Raw genomic sequence first — 16,275 nt, 5'->3', positions numbered from 1 at the left:
AGTGCTGCCTCTCCAATTGCTTGGTTCCTTTGTGTTTTCTCTCGCGCTCAAGCAACACAGAGGACAACCTGGAAATATTTCTTTTCCCACTAGTCACCAACCTTGACAAACAGTGAGGAGATCTTTTCAGAAGTGTTGTAATACTGAGATATACTCTGAATCATTTTAATTGCATTTATGAGTCCTGGAATGGCATCCAGCATGGACACCTGGAAAGAAATACACAGTCTGAACTCTTCTCAGTACCTCTGTTAGCACACATTAGCACAACACCTAATCAGTGAATGCAGGAGAATTATGAACATGGTCTTTGGAATAGTTCTGCTCAACCCTGTCTACCTGGGCCTTTCCTGCAGAGCTATTTGTCCTATGTCATTCCCCAAGAGCCACAATTTAATTTTGGGGAAAATTTTTCACTGGGATCTTGACTAGAATAATTCAGATCAATGAATGAAATTTGGTAGAAGTAAAGTTCAAAAGAACACCTTTTTTTTTCACAAAAAAGTACATATATGTGCTCGGTTGCTAAACCTGATGTGAGCTTGCATGTAAAGAGAACGCCTTCATCACTTGGAGAGAGGAGGAAAAGAAAGAGGGATTGAAGGTGTGAATCTGAGCCTGACAGTGCAGAAATGTAGCATTAGTTTCTGATTTTGTTTGTCACTACCCAAATGTATTTTCACTGTCAATAAAGACATTTTTCCCCAAGCTGAGACTGTTTTGCCTATAATTATAAAAAGGAAGTGATGTTCCTGTCGTGGAAAAATACATGAGTCAATAACCTTTCAATACAGAAACTCAAATAGCAGATTGGAAACACTGAAAGAACACACTGCTCTAACATCACCAAGTAAATGGAAACAAACGTGGTTGCCCAGGACACTCTGTGGAAGCAATTCGGTTTTGGAATAAGTTTTACAGAAGAGTGAGGAAGCTAGGACAGGTCAAAGTCTTGAGCCTTCATGGCTACCAGTCATATTCCTTTGACTAGCAAGACACATATAGCCAGTTGCAAAACCAGTTTTAATAAAAGCAGTTATTTGCCACCTATTTTAGCAGACAATGGGAGAGGGAGACTCCTCCAATCCTGTACTTTAGGGTGGCTGGTTTTGTTTGCTGCATATTATGCTTGCATCAATCCTATGCATTCTTATACTATAGTATGAGAAGGTGATTTATAATTATATCTTAATATTTACATAACCCTATTTACCTTTTCCAAACCCAAGAAGCTGAAAATTGCCCTATAAATGTTAGTATAACTATGACCTGGACACCAACACAATGACAAAAGATCAAACTTCGCCATTAGCAGAGCATCAGGTTTACTTCTCTTTTTTTTAATATTAAGGAATTAACTTTCTCCCATAGCACAGAATCCAATCTCTTCACCAGAACAAAAGCTTTACAGATATTAAGGTATGAAAATAGCAAGTACTTTATTTTGTAACCAGGAATTCCCATTAAGCCACTTTTACCACAACTGCACAAAATCTCAAACTGGAGTTGCATGTGTAAAAATTTCTGTTTCATTTCCAAATCCATCCTATAGAATATATTCATGTTGCTTGTCTCAAGATATTTATGTTGAGAATTTAAAAGTTCTGCTTACAGGATCACTATTGTATAATGGGTCATAATATTTTTCCAGAGAATAAAGGTACTTCACATTATCTTTAGCTTCATTTGCTGCGTCTGTGATGCGAATATCCAATGCTTGCCACTTCTAAGAACAAGAAGATGAAAAAAAAATAGAAGTATGCATTTTAGGAAAAAATGTTTTGAGATCATTTTGGTCTGTCATTAGCTTCTGAACACATTTGAAAGCACAGATCTTTTACTTCAGAATTATACTTGTTCACCCAGGATGAGGTCCTTGTGTTGTTTCAGTAACTTAACTGTAAACATACAGTTGGTTTAGATCACTTAGCCAAATAGTGGCACTGTGCAGTCACGCTGCTGTAAAATATATGAATTATGGATATATAGGTACGTGCTTGTTCTACATCTCATTTTGATGACACAAGTTTTTTTGTTTATTTATTTATTTTTTGTTTGTGATGGGACTTTAAATTATTTTGTGTCAATGTAAGAAGTTATGATTCCACAAACAACACTGACAGGCACTGTAATAACATAAAAAGGGGGCTTAAAAATGGAAGGATTCATTTTTTTCTTTTTATCATAAAATATCCAGTTCATTAATTCAATATTCTGATTTTATAATCAAATTTTCAAATATTTTAAATTATTTATTTCTGCTGAGCCATGTGGATGAAGTATATTATCAGCCTTTAGGCTGAGAGGATTCCCAGTCTTTTTGAATAAATTGAAATAAATTTAAGATTTATCTACTCAAGCTAAGAAACAGAGAAGGAAAAAGAAAACAAAAGCCAAAGATGTCTTCCCCACCAGCATTGTTACATACATTATCAAAATGAGCTAGAGTATAAAGAGCATTTCTAGTCTTTATATCTGTCATAATTTAAAGTAAAAACCTTCAGTAGTTTGGATTTAGCAGCAGTGAGTACTCCAAGCACTGCCTTCACATCTGGGCTCTTCAGCTGCTCCACAAGGTAGTTGAATTTTGACAATTTCTTTTTCCAATAATCAAGCTCTACTCGTGGTCCAAGGTCATCTGCTTCTTTTCTCAACTGGTCATTTTCTGCAAGAACCTTTTATCATACAGTCATGTGAGTGATGCTCATTTTTTTATTTGCAGAGGTAGCATGGATTAATCCTACATTTAACACATAGTATTAACCTCGCCTGATAAATGACCTAACAGCCTACATCTCATGTAAGAAACCTGATTTTGCTTGGTCCTTTTATTTCCAGGTTAAAGAGGAGATTCTGTTCCTTCTGTTCCAAGAGCACTGTCACAGATGGTTACATTTTATGCAAGTAACCTGCAAAGCATGTTTCAAAGTACAAATGTGACCATGAAAATAGTGTTCACTCAGTTACTGTGTTCTTTTTGTTTTCATTAAATCCACTGAGAACAAATAACTGTTTTGTAATTTAATAACAGGTAATTATCAAAGATAGGGGACTAAGCTTCCCAGACTGTGTATCTTGTATTAACTAGCAGATGGCAAAAGCTCTCAGTAATATTCCCATTGAGAAGTACAAGCACAAAAAATATACCAACAGTACTTTAAAATAAAGAGATTGAACACATCTGAATTTATAGAAAGGTAGTTATAACATGAACAGGATGTTGAGGATTAAGCTCATCTACCAAGATGTAGATGTCATATTTCACATTTGTCCCATGTATCACCTGTTCAATTTGTTTGGTCCATTCCTTCATGCAGACTTCTATTTTTTCAAGAGCCTCTGAGCTGTTGGCAACCATCAAGTAATCTGAAGGTCCTCTTAGAGTTTTCAGGTCATATGTTTCACATTTCTTCAGGCTGACCTAAAACATAAGTTTTAAAGAAAAATGAAATGCTGAATGTTCATGACAAATAATCTAGGAACTTTAAAGACTAACTTTTTGCCCTTCTTGGGGTATCTCACTTCCTATTCTCAGCTCAGTCTAAATTAAACAGGTTTGAGCCAGAAGTGGACTCCAGAATCTGGAAAATTCACCAGCCAGGCAGCTGTGCTCTCATGCCCTTTCCTTCACAAAAGCTGAGTAGAAACCAACCAGTTGGAGCAACAGTATGCCATACATTAATCATTCAACATTTAAGAGTGACCACAGCCACTGGAGAGTCAAGAAGCTAATAGTTCTAAAGAACTGGCCCCTGAATAAACAAGAACAGAAGCACCTACAGAACTATTAAAACCACAGATCAAAGCATAATGAATTACTGACGACAATAAACAGCAGTGTTGGGTTATTCTCCAGTTTAACAACAGCAATTTTTATGAGTAATCTACAACAGCAGTTAATTCAAAAGCTCCTGAGCTAGAGACATTCTACAGCTAGCTCACTTTCTATTTGCCATGTGAACATATTACCTTTTCCAACAGACTTTGCTGAGTTCCTGATAGGACACTAACAAATGCTTCAAGGGCACGAAGGAAGTCCTGCTTAACATTGGGAAGTTGTTGAGGTTCAGCCCAGCCACGGTCCATAGTCTGTAAGGCTGGAATGAATATTTCTGATATCAAGTGCTCAACACTTTTTAATAAGCCATCTCGACCTACATCCAGCATATTATAATTGACTTCCTGTAAAAGAGACACAACACAAGGGGTCTTTTGCCAGTAAAAACTTAGGTATATACAGTTTACATACACACTCTCAAAAGTAAAATAATTTTTGTTTTTCTAATGAATTTGTAAGAGTTTTTTGCAATTTAGCACTTCAGTATCTAGGTATTAACTAATTACTAATCTGTCATTACAGATTGTCTTAAATTTGCTTCCTTAACATCCTTTTTTCATATCAATAATATACATCAAGTTGCTGCCACAAGATATCTGTATTTCCACTCGCCTCCCTTTTTGTCCCATTTCATTTAAACTGTGTCCTTCTACTTATTCCTCCATGTCAAGAACTGTGAAATTATATGCTGAGAGGAAATATCCCATGGTAAAAGCAAATTTTAAACAAGATTATGTACAAAGATGAGCAGTCACTGACTTACTTGATAGATGTTCTCAGTTGTGATGGGTTTAGAAAAACTGTTTCTAATGAAGAAAATGCACACACCAGTTAAAGCAACTTCTTTTCCCTCTGTCACAAATACTTTAAGTTTCTTCTTCTTGGTCAAATGAGACTTTGTTCCTATTCCTGGAAGGCCAAAGTACTCTACAGATCCAAACAGAGAAACAATTAAGACCCATTGATTATTTATTCAAAGAAAAGTTTTCTACACAAACAGTTCAGTCACTATTTGTGCCTCTCTGAGCCCCAGTCTCCTGGTGACAGCCCATGGAACTGTCCACAGAAAGTATGCAACATTCAGAGTTTTCATGGCACAGTAAGATATGTTTCATCTAGTTTTACCATTCTTGCAACAAAACCCTTTCATTTCTATTAATTTACTCGTTTTTCTATTCCTTCTAAATAATGGCTAAGGCTCAAGGTCCTTTTATAGGCTCTATGATGCAGTTGTAGATAGTACCCTCTTGCTTGAAAAAGAAAAATTAAAAGAAAAATCAGAAAATTTAATGATGTGTTTTACCTTAGAGAAGCTATTATCAACTGTCCTTCCCTAAAAAGATGAAAACATAAGGAAAAAAAAAAGAAATAGGTTGCTTCTGAAGACAAGGAGAAAGAGGCCACAGCAGATTCTTCAGGGGGAAAGCAAACAAACACACACACACCAATAAGGGAACTACAAGGGACTTTCCTGCCTGTTTTTCTTTCCCCAGCAGGGATATACTGCTCACATGTTCAGGCTGCTGGCAACACTTGTAAAGGGCCACTAAGAAGAAGCAGTGTCTTTGGGGGGTAAAACATTTCTTATATGATTTTGGTCACAATTCCTCTTTTTTTACTAGCTTTTCAGCATTACCTTGGAGTAAAATTGCATGCATACACATCTCAGTGAGGCACTACAACAATAGTAAGATGAAAAACTACATTCTTGATACTAGCAGTTAAAGGAGAACATCCAAAATGTGATAGACCCTTCTGCACATTTTTTTTTCTTTCAGATATATGATCATTTACCCCAAGGATCCCTATTTTGGATCAGGTGGCCACCATAAGTTCCTCCCCACCCTTCTGTTCACATCATCTTTCCCTCTCCCCTTTTTCACCATAGCTCTGAAGAAATCTTTTTCATACACCTCAGAAGTACAGCAAAGGTTCTGTCACCAGCAAAAGACTTGACTCTGTAAATGTTATGAGCTTGATTTATCACATGCTAATAAACTTGCACTATCTTCATACTGCAGTAATGTTTTGGTTTTGCATGGTTCTTGGTATTGAAGGGGGCCACAGAGGTGGCTTCTGTAAGAAGCTGCTGGAAACTTCCACCATGTTAGGCAGAGTCAATTCCTGATGGCTCTGGAGATGGACATGCTGCTGGCCAATGGACATGCTGGATGGACCAATTAGAGATGGTGGTAATGCCTCTGTGAGAAGATACTGGACAGGAAAATCAAAACAAAGATTGGGGCACAGTTTTCTATCCAGCCAGAGTAAAGGAGGAGGTGAGAACGTGGGGAGGTGCCCATGCCAGAGCGAGTGGATGCCGGGAGGAGGCTGTGGTCCTGTGGGAGACCCAGTGGAGAGAGGGGCCCCTTGCTTCCAGGCTGGAGCATCCTGTTCTTGGAGGACTGCACCATCTGGAAGAGTGACCCTCACCAGAGCAGTTTTGGGAGGACTGCTGCTCATGAGATTGGAACCACATCAGAGAAGCTGACAGAGAACTGTCGCCTGTGGGAGGGACTCTACGAACTCACAGGGGAGGAGCTCCTCTCCCAGAGCAGCAGAAGAAGACCTTGGGTGACAAACTGACCAGAAGCCCCACCACCAGTCTCCCAGCCCTGTTGGTGAGAAGGAGGGAGGGGTTTGGGGCAAGAAAAGATGTTTTTAAGGGCTTATTTTACTTCTCATTATCCTGCTCTGATTTAGTTGGCAATAAATCCACTTAATATCTTTAGGTTGAGCCTGTTTTGCCCTTGGAGTGTTTTCTCCCAGTCCTTATTTCAATTCATGAAATCTTCAATAAATTTCCTCTCCTCTGTCCAGCTGTAGCAGTGGAGGGTGAGCAGATTCCACTGGTGCCTGGCATCCAGCCAGGGTCAAAGTGCCACTAGTAATTACAGAGGAAAGACCAGCAAAAGTCAGAGTTTTCTCACAGTCTGAGGAGGTGAAGTAGGTAGTTTAACCTACCAGCCACTTTAGAAAAGATGTATTCTTACTGAAAAGGGTGCTAGAAGTTTGTAAAATGCACATGAATAGAGATCTTCAAAACACTGAAAGAAATCAAATTTTTAAATGACACCTTAAGAGTCTGAAGTAGATCTTCCTGAACTCACAGATACAGTCTCCTGCTCTGGAGAGGCACAAAATTTCTTCTGTGCTCCCTTCACAGAATCTTCTACCCTAACAGCATGTTGGTTGATCCACATCAGGGCGAGAAAACCAGCTTGTGTATGAGGTGGCCATAGTAAGTGCCCTTGTCAAGAAGGTACATGTAATGCCAGAGAAATTCACTTAGCTTTACCCGTTAGTAGCCACCACCACAACTGAGATTTTTGCTTTGACAGCCTGTAAACCACAACCTTAAACTATCAACACAATTCTTTTACAAACTCTGCTCCACCTACAAAGGGAAAAATGTACAGAAGTAGTTTTATTGTCTGATAGCATTACAAGTGACTACACTTACAGCTGTGGGCAATGTCACAACGTCAGTCTCTAGCCCACTCACTTAATCCCCACTGCCTTCTCCATCACTAGCCTTTTTTTTTTTTCTCTCTCCTCCTGTGTACGATGTTCTAGGGACTTTTGCTTATGCATCCAATGAATACCTTGTTGTGAATTCATCTGGGTTTAGCTTGTGTGGTTTTTTTCCTACTGCTTTCCATATTGCCTACGTGTAGCCCCACATCCCAAAAGGTTACCAAAATCATACCATAGTGTAGTGTGGTCTGATTGGTTTGGGGGTGGGCATGGACAACTCTCATTAGATTCCTAGGCTTTGACCCTTGCCTCACACTCTGTCGTACTTTCACCACTTAACCTCAAACAGGTTAAAACTTGCTCATCAGATTTCTAAATTAGTGGTTGAGTTTGTGTTTTCATTTAACCATATTTCTATGTGCATTGAAACCTTTTTTTATTTAAGTTGCTTATATCATATTAAATAGTCTTTTCATCCCTCTTAGATATATACAGAAGAAAATACATACTGAAAATGCATGAAATATAAATCCATATTTGTACATTCATCTAGTTATATGTTTACCTATATATAAACATATTTATGCAGCTATACATAGATATCTTTACTGGGCTGGTTATGTACATCCAGGGTAACCAAGTGGGGTGAACTCCCACCAAATACTCATAGGCTCTGAGAGGTCCCAGAGCACCTGGCTAGTTCCAACAGCAAGAGCACTAGAGGCTCTGAAAGAGAAGGCATGGGAAAAATGAGGATGTCCTCATCACAGGGGTCCTGAGCTACTCCAGGGTAAGGGAGATGGAGGTTCCCCCCAGAAGAGTGGAACATGGCACAGTAAGGGTAAAGAGGTATGTGCACTAGGGACTTCTAGGGTAACATCCCTTCCACCCATAATATGGGCCTCATGAGGGCATTTATCATGTAACAGAGCCACCTAGATGGATGGTCACGTGCCAAGAAATGTGGATGGCTTCTAGGGCCAACAGGTGGTGTTACTGAAGGGGAGGAAGAAGGGCATCTGTCACTGCTCACCTTGTGTGAAAGTCAGCTTTAATTATCAAAAACTAATTGCCACAGGCTGAGGAATCTGTGCTGAGCTCACAAGGAAGTACTTTGCTGCTTCATAGTAGCAATATATAGAAGCGCACTAATAAGCTTGGGTAATCTCCTCACTCCTCAGTTCGTGAGCAGGGATCTATGCCTTGGCACAGATCTATCCCCCCTTGGGATCAGGGACAAAACCTGACTTGCTTTAAGTCCCAGCTTATATGAACATTACTATTTTCCTCTTCCTTGCACATTCGCTCAGTACAACAATAACATGTTGCAGGAGAATATAAGTTGCTTTACCTGTATCCATTACCTCCACATCTTGATAGTAGAACATCAGGTGACGCAGACCTCCAGGGGCCAGGAACCTGTTAATGTGCTCTATCTGTTTGAAATCATGTTGAGATGATAATATGTCATTGATTTGATTCATCACAGCAACAGAGGAAGCCTTTGCTTATTTACTTATAAATAAGCATCAGGACAATTTCATAATTCTTCATCAATTCAAGGCTGCCATCAGGCATCACTGAAGCATGTGTTGGTAGTGCAGTCCACAAATCTCATGTATAGGCCATACAGGCTGAGGAAGAAACTGAGTAGCTTTATGCTAATATGCTGATCCATGTCTCAGCACTTGGAAGTCTGGCCCCATCAACTATTTTTCTACACCTTAGTTATTCTTCTATGTAGTTCCTAACTGCATAGCTATCTTTAGCAGAAAAGGCTCCTTTAAGTTCATTTTCAGAAATATTAGGTGGTATCATTCGTGCTTTCTAGTGCAGAAAGAAGGCAAAAAATTGCCAGAAGCCAGAAAAAAGCTGTAATTATCCCTCTTCCATTAATAACAAGCTTCAGTTACACCAAGATAATGCACTGCTATTCCAGAAAATCTTGGCTGAGCCCTCTAAGATGAGGTCAAAACAACTATTACACTTTTCTCTTTCCAAGCATAGAAACTGCCAATATTTTCCTCATCTGATGGCTATTCTCAGGCATTATAGTTTGCCAGGAAACCCATTTGGAGATAGAATGCACAATGGCCGAAACAAATTCTGCTTTTTAATGTGCATGACGGTGTTCTGCACTGCTCATTTGCTATCGCACGAGGTCACAGAAATGTTGGAAGGGACCTCTGGGAGGTCTTGAGGCCAGCTTCCTGTGTCACCAACAACAGCTCAGATCATCTAGAGTTTTCCTAGGCTGACTCTCAAAAACACCAAGGACAGAAATTCTACAACTGACTTGAAGTAATTTATTCTCATGCTGCATTACCCTCCTGGTGAGGAAGGGTCTCTTGGTGGCCATTTTGCAAGACGTGGCTTTATCTTTGTAGTTACCACCTGCACCCACTGAGAACAGTTCAGCTCTGCCAACTTTGCAACCACTCTTCAAGCAGCTGCAGGCTGAGTTTGACTGCCGCTCAACCTCTTCCTCTCCCTCATCTCATACTTCATATGAGCTGAGTCCCTCTCTTTCTTACTAGTCTTCCACTGCATTTTCTTCAGTTTCTCAACAATATTAGCATTGAAATGGGAATGCATGAATTGAAAGCATGCAGATGGAAAGAGAATACAAAAGAAAACAAACCATAAAAACTCAAACACAGTCATGTTTACTTTAGTATTAGGGAAAAAAAAATCTACTTCTGTCTACTGAGGTTTGTTTAAAAGTGGTATTTTTCAATGTCTCACTATATGAATTTGTATTAGCCCTCATGCAGTCACAGTCAGATCACATAAACCATTCTATTTTGTCACATAGTTTCTATCTATTTTAATTTGCTAAACTAGATCACAATGAAGTCTCACAAATGCAGATGGGAGAAACATCTTCCAGAAACAGCAGCATGCAAATTCTGCTGTGGACAGGACTCTTGAACTGTGTGCTGTGTACTCAGACTGAAAGACTTCACACTGTGGTTTCACTATGAAATACAGTCACAGCTTTTAGCATATTATCAATAACCACTGGAAAGGAGAAATTCTAATCAATTTAAAAACCAATATTACAATAAGTCCTGGAATTAAGGACACTTTTGTTCAAATTAATTAAAAATGCTGAAAAATATTTTTTCAAGGAGAAGACTTCAGTAATCTCAGGTGTGAAGTCTGTAAACTATCTCACCAAGAATTTATTGTTAATATTAGTTCTAAAGTATACCATGAGGTTCACTTTCAAATTACCTGGTTACCATCAAGAATAGCATCTTCTACTTCTGCTTTGTCCAGATTCACACAAGAGGCAACAATATCCAGTAAGTAATCATGCCTGCCATCCAGACGAGCACGTTTAGCCTCCCTCTCTTCCTCAATCTTTTGCTGTTGTAAAACACAAAGTGGACAATGAAAAACTCATGATTTAACTTGAAGACAAAAACAAAAAAAAAAAAAAAAGTGAGAAGAAAGAAAAGGTTTTAAAGTAAAGGTTAATACATTCTTCCACACTTGTGATTTATGTTTTAATAGCCCTCAAGTGAAAATTTTAGAAGCAGCCTTTGTTATAATTTTACAGTTTGTTTCTGGTGTTCTATTTTCAGATTTATCACAACATTTCTATCATAAATAATGTTGTACAGAAAGCTAATTGTTGAAAGGCTTTGCAGAGAAAAAAAAAGTATTTTGTATGTACAGCTCCATTATTCCGCAAGTTACCTTCAACACCCTAAGTCCTTCATCTCAGCTTTTCAGTCTAGTCACGTATGACCATTGAGTCAAGACAGGATTCTGACTGATCTTTGTTATTTGTGGAAGATATTGTAAGCGTTCTCTAATAAAGACAGATGCTGCTGGAGGAAGCTAGGGTTTTATACATTATCTCTTTAATATAATGAGAAGTAAAACAAACCACAAGCCTCAAGGTACACAAGTGTTTACAAATGTGCTTAACTATAGCTATTATACCATTCTTCAAGCAGTAAGCCTACTCTTCTAATTAAATTGAAATCCCATATGTAACACACCTCATTACATTATAGACAAAATAGCCTTCTGGAATAGTTACTGGTATTATTGTGCTTGCAGGTTACAAGATTCAATATAATTTAATTTTCAAAAGAAATTTAGAATTATGTTTCATTGGTGGTAAAGTCAATCTTTATTTCCCTGGTGATTAGGAGAAAACTAGTAACTTTATAAAGTATACATAAGTGATTTATCCATAAGCATTTGCAGAGCCAAAAAGACCTGCATAATATACTTTATATACCCTTATGTAAATATCTTTCCTACTTTCTGAAGGAATTTTCAAATACCTGGTAAACTTGTAACTACTACCATGCCTTCACAAATGCTGAATGCATTTACAATATCTCCCATATAAAAGACAAACATACAAACCCTATTCTTTACACAGATATGTCTGAAGGATACAGTAGCAGATTAATTTGTACACGTAATTCATGTTATTTTACCTCTCTCATACCCTAATATGGTCTCCAGTTTCATGAAAGTGAAGTGTCATCACAGGATTGGCTTTTCCTACATGTTTTTAAACATGAGTAGAAATTTTCTTCCTCGTTAGACATGCAAAAAGCAACAATTTTGCCTGAATCAGCTTCATTCACACTAGATGATAACAATAGAAACCTCAAAACTATTGTTCCAGTAATTTGAACACAACGGATAGGGCATCTTTAAAATATACACATATATATGTATAACCAATACTCTACCAAATACTTTCTATTTAATACAGAAAGAAGCTTCTTGTTTTACCTAAACTACAGAGAGACTACTTTTGTACACTGCTTGTGTTTCACAGAGCTCCAGATACATCACTATACAATACTACACCTTGCACTAGTTTTTAAGTCACCAGCTCCATCTATGCAGATGCTCTTGACATCTTCATAGCCTCCATTTCTTCTGCAAGTTGCTGTTTGAGTACCTTCTCCTCAAACTCAGCAATCATGCCCCAATGTTTGTTTCTGGTTTTTAAAACTTCTTTTAAATTGCTGTGTCTCAAGCCCTACACCAAACATACAAGCTAGTGTGCATAGCTGTTCATAGAGCACTGGGCAATATTTGATGTCTATGTCTAGTAACAAGAATATTCATTAAGAGATCATAGAACTTTAAAAGTGTCATTAACTTAAATTACTTAATGAACCATATCTAGAGAAACAGGAAACTATTAACTAAATGGTAAAGCTATAGCTTTATGACAATTAAGACTTCGACTTGTACTTGTCACGTGTCACTATAGGAAGGTATTTGCATTGATATGTTGGATATTTCTATTACTAATGCAAGTTCCACTTACACTTTTCCTGATAGATGCTGCAATACCATGCAAGAGCACTCAATACAATTCAAGCTGTCATGCTTCTATATTTTGATGAGTTATCATTTCTACAAACTTCTTCCCCAAACAAAGCATTGCTCAATCACAAACTCACACATTAATTGTTGTAGTCATTAGAAGAGATTTCTATCTCACTTCTTAGGATTAGGTTGTACACAGAAAAGTAAAGGAAATCCAACTTCAGTGCTTTCAACAACAAGTCACTAACTTAGGTATTCAAAAACACTAAGAGGCTACACTGGAAACTGGCTTCCAGTCTATCTTCTGAGCTTCCATTTGCATGCTACTAAAAGAATGAATTTTGAAGATATCTTTTACTCAGGATGAAGAATATCAGAGAATTAATTACAAGAAAATGCCAAGCTTTCTAGGTCTCATTCTTCCCTCTCCCATTTAGCCCCCCTCACATCTCACTTCAAATCAGCATTGTGGGCTAAGAGGTTATGTAATTTTATATCCTGCAGTATTCACTACAGAAGTACACAGACCTAAACAGAATCTCTATTTTAAAAATTACCCAAAAACAGGGAGCTCTATGTAATTCAGAATTTCATAGAAGACTGGAAAACTATGATTTGAAGATGGAAGGATGCTGAAACACACAGGCTATCATTCATGTAGGTAAGAGAGAAATTGCTGTTACATGCAGTAACACCAACATGCAAATCCTGAAAAGTATCAGCAGCAACTCTACCAAGGTCATAGATCAAAGCCTCTTCCTAATGTTCCATGATGTAGGAGGATGCACTATTTAAAAGAGATAAGCAGTCTCACTCAGATATCTAGAAGAATTGTCCAAGTTTTTTACGGTACAGCTTTAGCTCAATTTTTCATGTAAAGAACAACACAGGTAACACAGCCAAGTTTAGTTTGGGGTTTCTTTTACCTCTCTTGGTTATGAAGGTAAGAAAGTTCATGTGACACAGTCCCACAACAGATGGCTAAGCTAATTAACTGAAGAATCCTTTTCTGATTATTAGTCCAGTTACAACACATAGCTTTTAGGTTACATAAAATCTTAAAATCCCTAATACCTAAACACTAAGCATTTGGCACAGGAAAATAATTTCAATATACATCCTCTCCTGAAGCAAGAAAAGGGAGAAATTACAAAATCTATCTTTCCTATACCCAAACCCATAAACATCTCACCATCAGTCTGAAGAAATAATTGGAGATTAAATTAAAATTTTTCAGAAGTTTCCTAGCTGCTACAAAAGTAGATATATTTAAGCACCAGGTACTAAAAGAGCACAAGGTAAATTCAATTCATTCTTTATTTGAGAAAACAGGCTCAGAAACCAGCTATTGACTATTGCCAGCTTCCCCATTACAGACTGTAGCTGCTGATGCAGACACCCTGAATAGAGTTAGCAAGAATGTTGTTTAGTATGCAAGTCATATGTACACAAGATAAAACTTGCTCTGAACACTCTTTATCCAGCAAATGATGCATTTGGTTGTCAGAATACTGTGCATCACTGAATTTAGACATGCTGAAATCAAAGTCTTATGGATGAGCAAGGATTTACAAGGAAGTTCAATAGTGAAGGAGTCAAAAAGTAAAAAGGTTTTATTGCTTATTTTACTGTCCAATCCAAAATTTATTTAACCATCATGGAATTCCTTTGTCTCTCTTTTAACTTGTTAAGACGTTTTATATTACATAAGCCTTGCTCATGAATTTCCCTTCAAAAGTAAACTGCAAACTGTTTTACACATTTTCAAGCACCCTGAGTTTTCAATTTTCAAGTTTCAATGTTTTTATTTCCTCTTTCCAAAAAAATGCAAACCCTAAAGAATTAGGGCAGTTCCCTTTGCTAACTCTTAAATCACAAAAATCAGAGCTCTGCACATGTGCTATCACATTGCATCAACTCAGGAACAGTTTGATTAAACAGACTCATTTTAAATTCGGGTTAAGTATCTTAATGACTTCTATATTCTATTGTGGTTTCTCAATGCTAAGTATTCCCTTCAAAATTCTATTCCCCTCTTAGAAGTATGGAGAAAGTGAAGTGACATTTCTATTTTCCTTCATGACATAGTCAACCCCTCTTTTGTTGCAACATCTAACATCAAACTCTTTAGTGTACTAATAGAGCATTTGTGAAATTATACCATTACCAGACCACTGCAACAATCTGGGCAAGATACAAGTACCACTAGCCAAATGCATAAACACCTCCCAGAGCAAATTTGCCTTTCAAAACAAATTGTGCAACTAACATCATCCACTTACACCTATTTTAAAACACATTTCTATGCCCTGCCCCCCTCAATATACACCTTTATTCAAATTATATATTTATTACTCTAAACCTAGTTCAAAATTCAGTTTTCCTTACCTTTATCACTCTGCCAATGCTCCGTTTCCAAAGTTGTTTTCTTCCAGCTCTAAACATTGTACTAGTCAATATAAGCATTAAGCACTGTTTTTCAGAAGCAAGCCCTAACCCATGGAGAACACTTCTACATTCATCATTTTGTAGATCCCCCCAACATTTGGTTTGCCCTTGTTTCTTTCCTTTCAGTAGGAGTGCCAAAACAACTCTGGAAAATAAACTAAGGACCTAAAAAAACCAGCACCTATTAACCTTATCTCTGTATTTAAAATTCAGTTCTAGTGTGCATACAAATTGCTGGAAAATTAAATTGCACTGCCAGAGAAACAAGAGGTCTCTAGCCACCACAATTTACTGCCTACAGATTAGGCCTTGAAAGTTACTGCTACCAACCACAGTGTTGTTAAGGTGATACTGTTTACATACAAACACGGCTGGATACTATTCATCATACTCAAGGGCACCATAACTATTTGCAGAAGTCAATTTTATAACTGTTTCTCTGATTTGTGTTTAGCCTCCTGAAGCAATCCTTGTGTCAACAGGCATCTTTGTTTCCTTGTCACAGGTGACTGTTTAAATATACAGCAACAGTCAAGCAACTTTCACATATCTTTTACTTACAGACTTGTAAATTACTGAGTTTTCTATTCATGTTTTTTATACAAGTTCATTCAGCCACACTTATTTTTCAGTTGTACAATGGTTGCTAAATACAGACATTTTTCTTCAGCAAGAAATGTTAGGGTTTTTTCTTCCTAAAAGAGCCTTAATTTTTTTCCACTTCAGTGGCTGAATACAATCCAATGTCCTCCTGAAAATACCAAGAAAAACAATCTAATTATCCAGAATTAGTAACAAGAAAACAGACATTTTACAGCTATTTTTGGCTAAAAATGTCCCTAAATATTTCTGCTTCCACTCATACCAATGTGAGTAATGTCTAAAAGCACTTGACAACCTTAGCACTGACAAAAACCACATGAGTAAAAATCATTTTCCCTGCATTATCTACATTTTCCCCACCTACTGTAGTCAAATCTAGTTGTGCATACATGTTTGAAAGAGAAAGACTGAAAACTTTCATTTAGGGTAAAAGCAAACATCCATAGATTTCTCTGAACCCTTTACAGAGTTATAGTTTAAAATTAAACATGCTATTAAATATTACATATAAAGTTAATTCCCATGGATATATTCAAGCAACTGAGGAATTAATTATTTACATTCTGTTGGAAGGAGTCCAGAGGAGAGCCACT

General features: G+C 37.4%; 1 protein-coding gene across 1 annotated transcript in view; it reads right to left on the bottom strand.

The window, feature by feature from the left end:
• Window positions 1-15,116, bottom strand: part of DNAH5 (dynein axonemal heavy chain 5) — a 122,360-nt gene extending 107,244 nt beyond the window's left edge. Inside the window, 9 exon segments of the mRNA XM_066341255.1 lie at window positions 102-209; window positions 1,613-1,726; window positions 2,499-2,675; window positions 3,284-3,421; window positions 3,970-4,182; window positions 4,602-4,763; window positions 8,662-8,751; window positions 10,553-10,687; window positions 15,020-15,116. Coding sequence (XP_066197352.1) covers window positions 102-209; window positions 1,613-1,726; window positions 2,499-2,675; window positions 3,284-3,421; window positions 3,970-4,182; window positions 4,602-4,763; window positions 8,662-8,751; window positions 10,553-10,687; window positions 15,020-15,097 — 1,215 coding nt within the window. The 5' untranslated portion in view covers window positions 15,098-15,116.
• Between the last annotated feature and the right edge of the window lie 1,159 nt (window positions 15,117-16,275).

This window comes from Sylvia atricapilla, chromosome 1 (genome assembly GCF_009819655.1).
Source record: "Sylvia atricapilla isolate bSylAtr1 chromosome 1, bSylAtr1.pri, whole genome shotgun sequence".
Classification (NCBI taxonomy): domain Eukaryota; kingdom Metazoa; phylum Chordata; class Aves; order Passeriformes; family Sylviidae; genus Sylvia; species Sylvia atricapilla.
The sequence above is the reverse complement of the archived record's forward strand: the minus strand, read 5'-3'. Positions and strand labels throughout refer to the sequence as shown.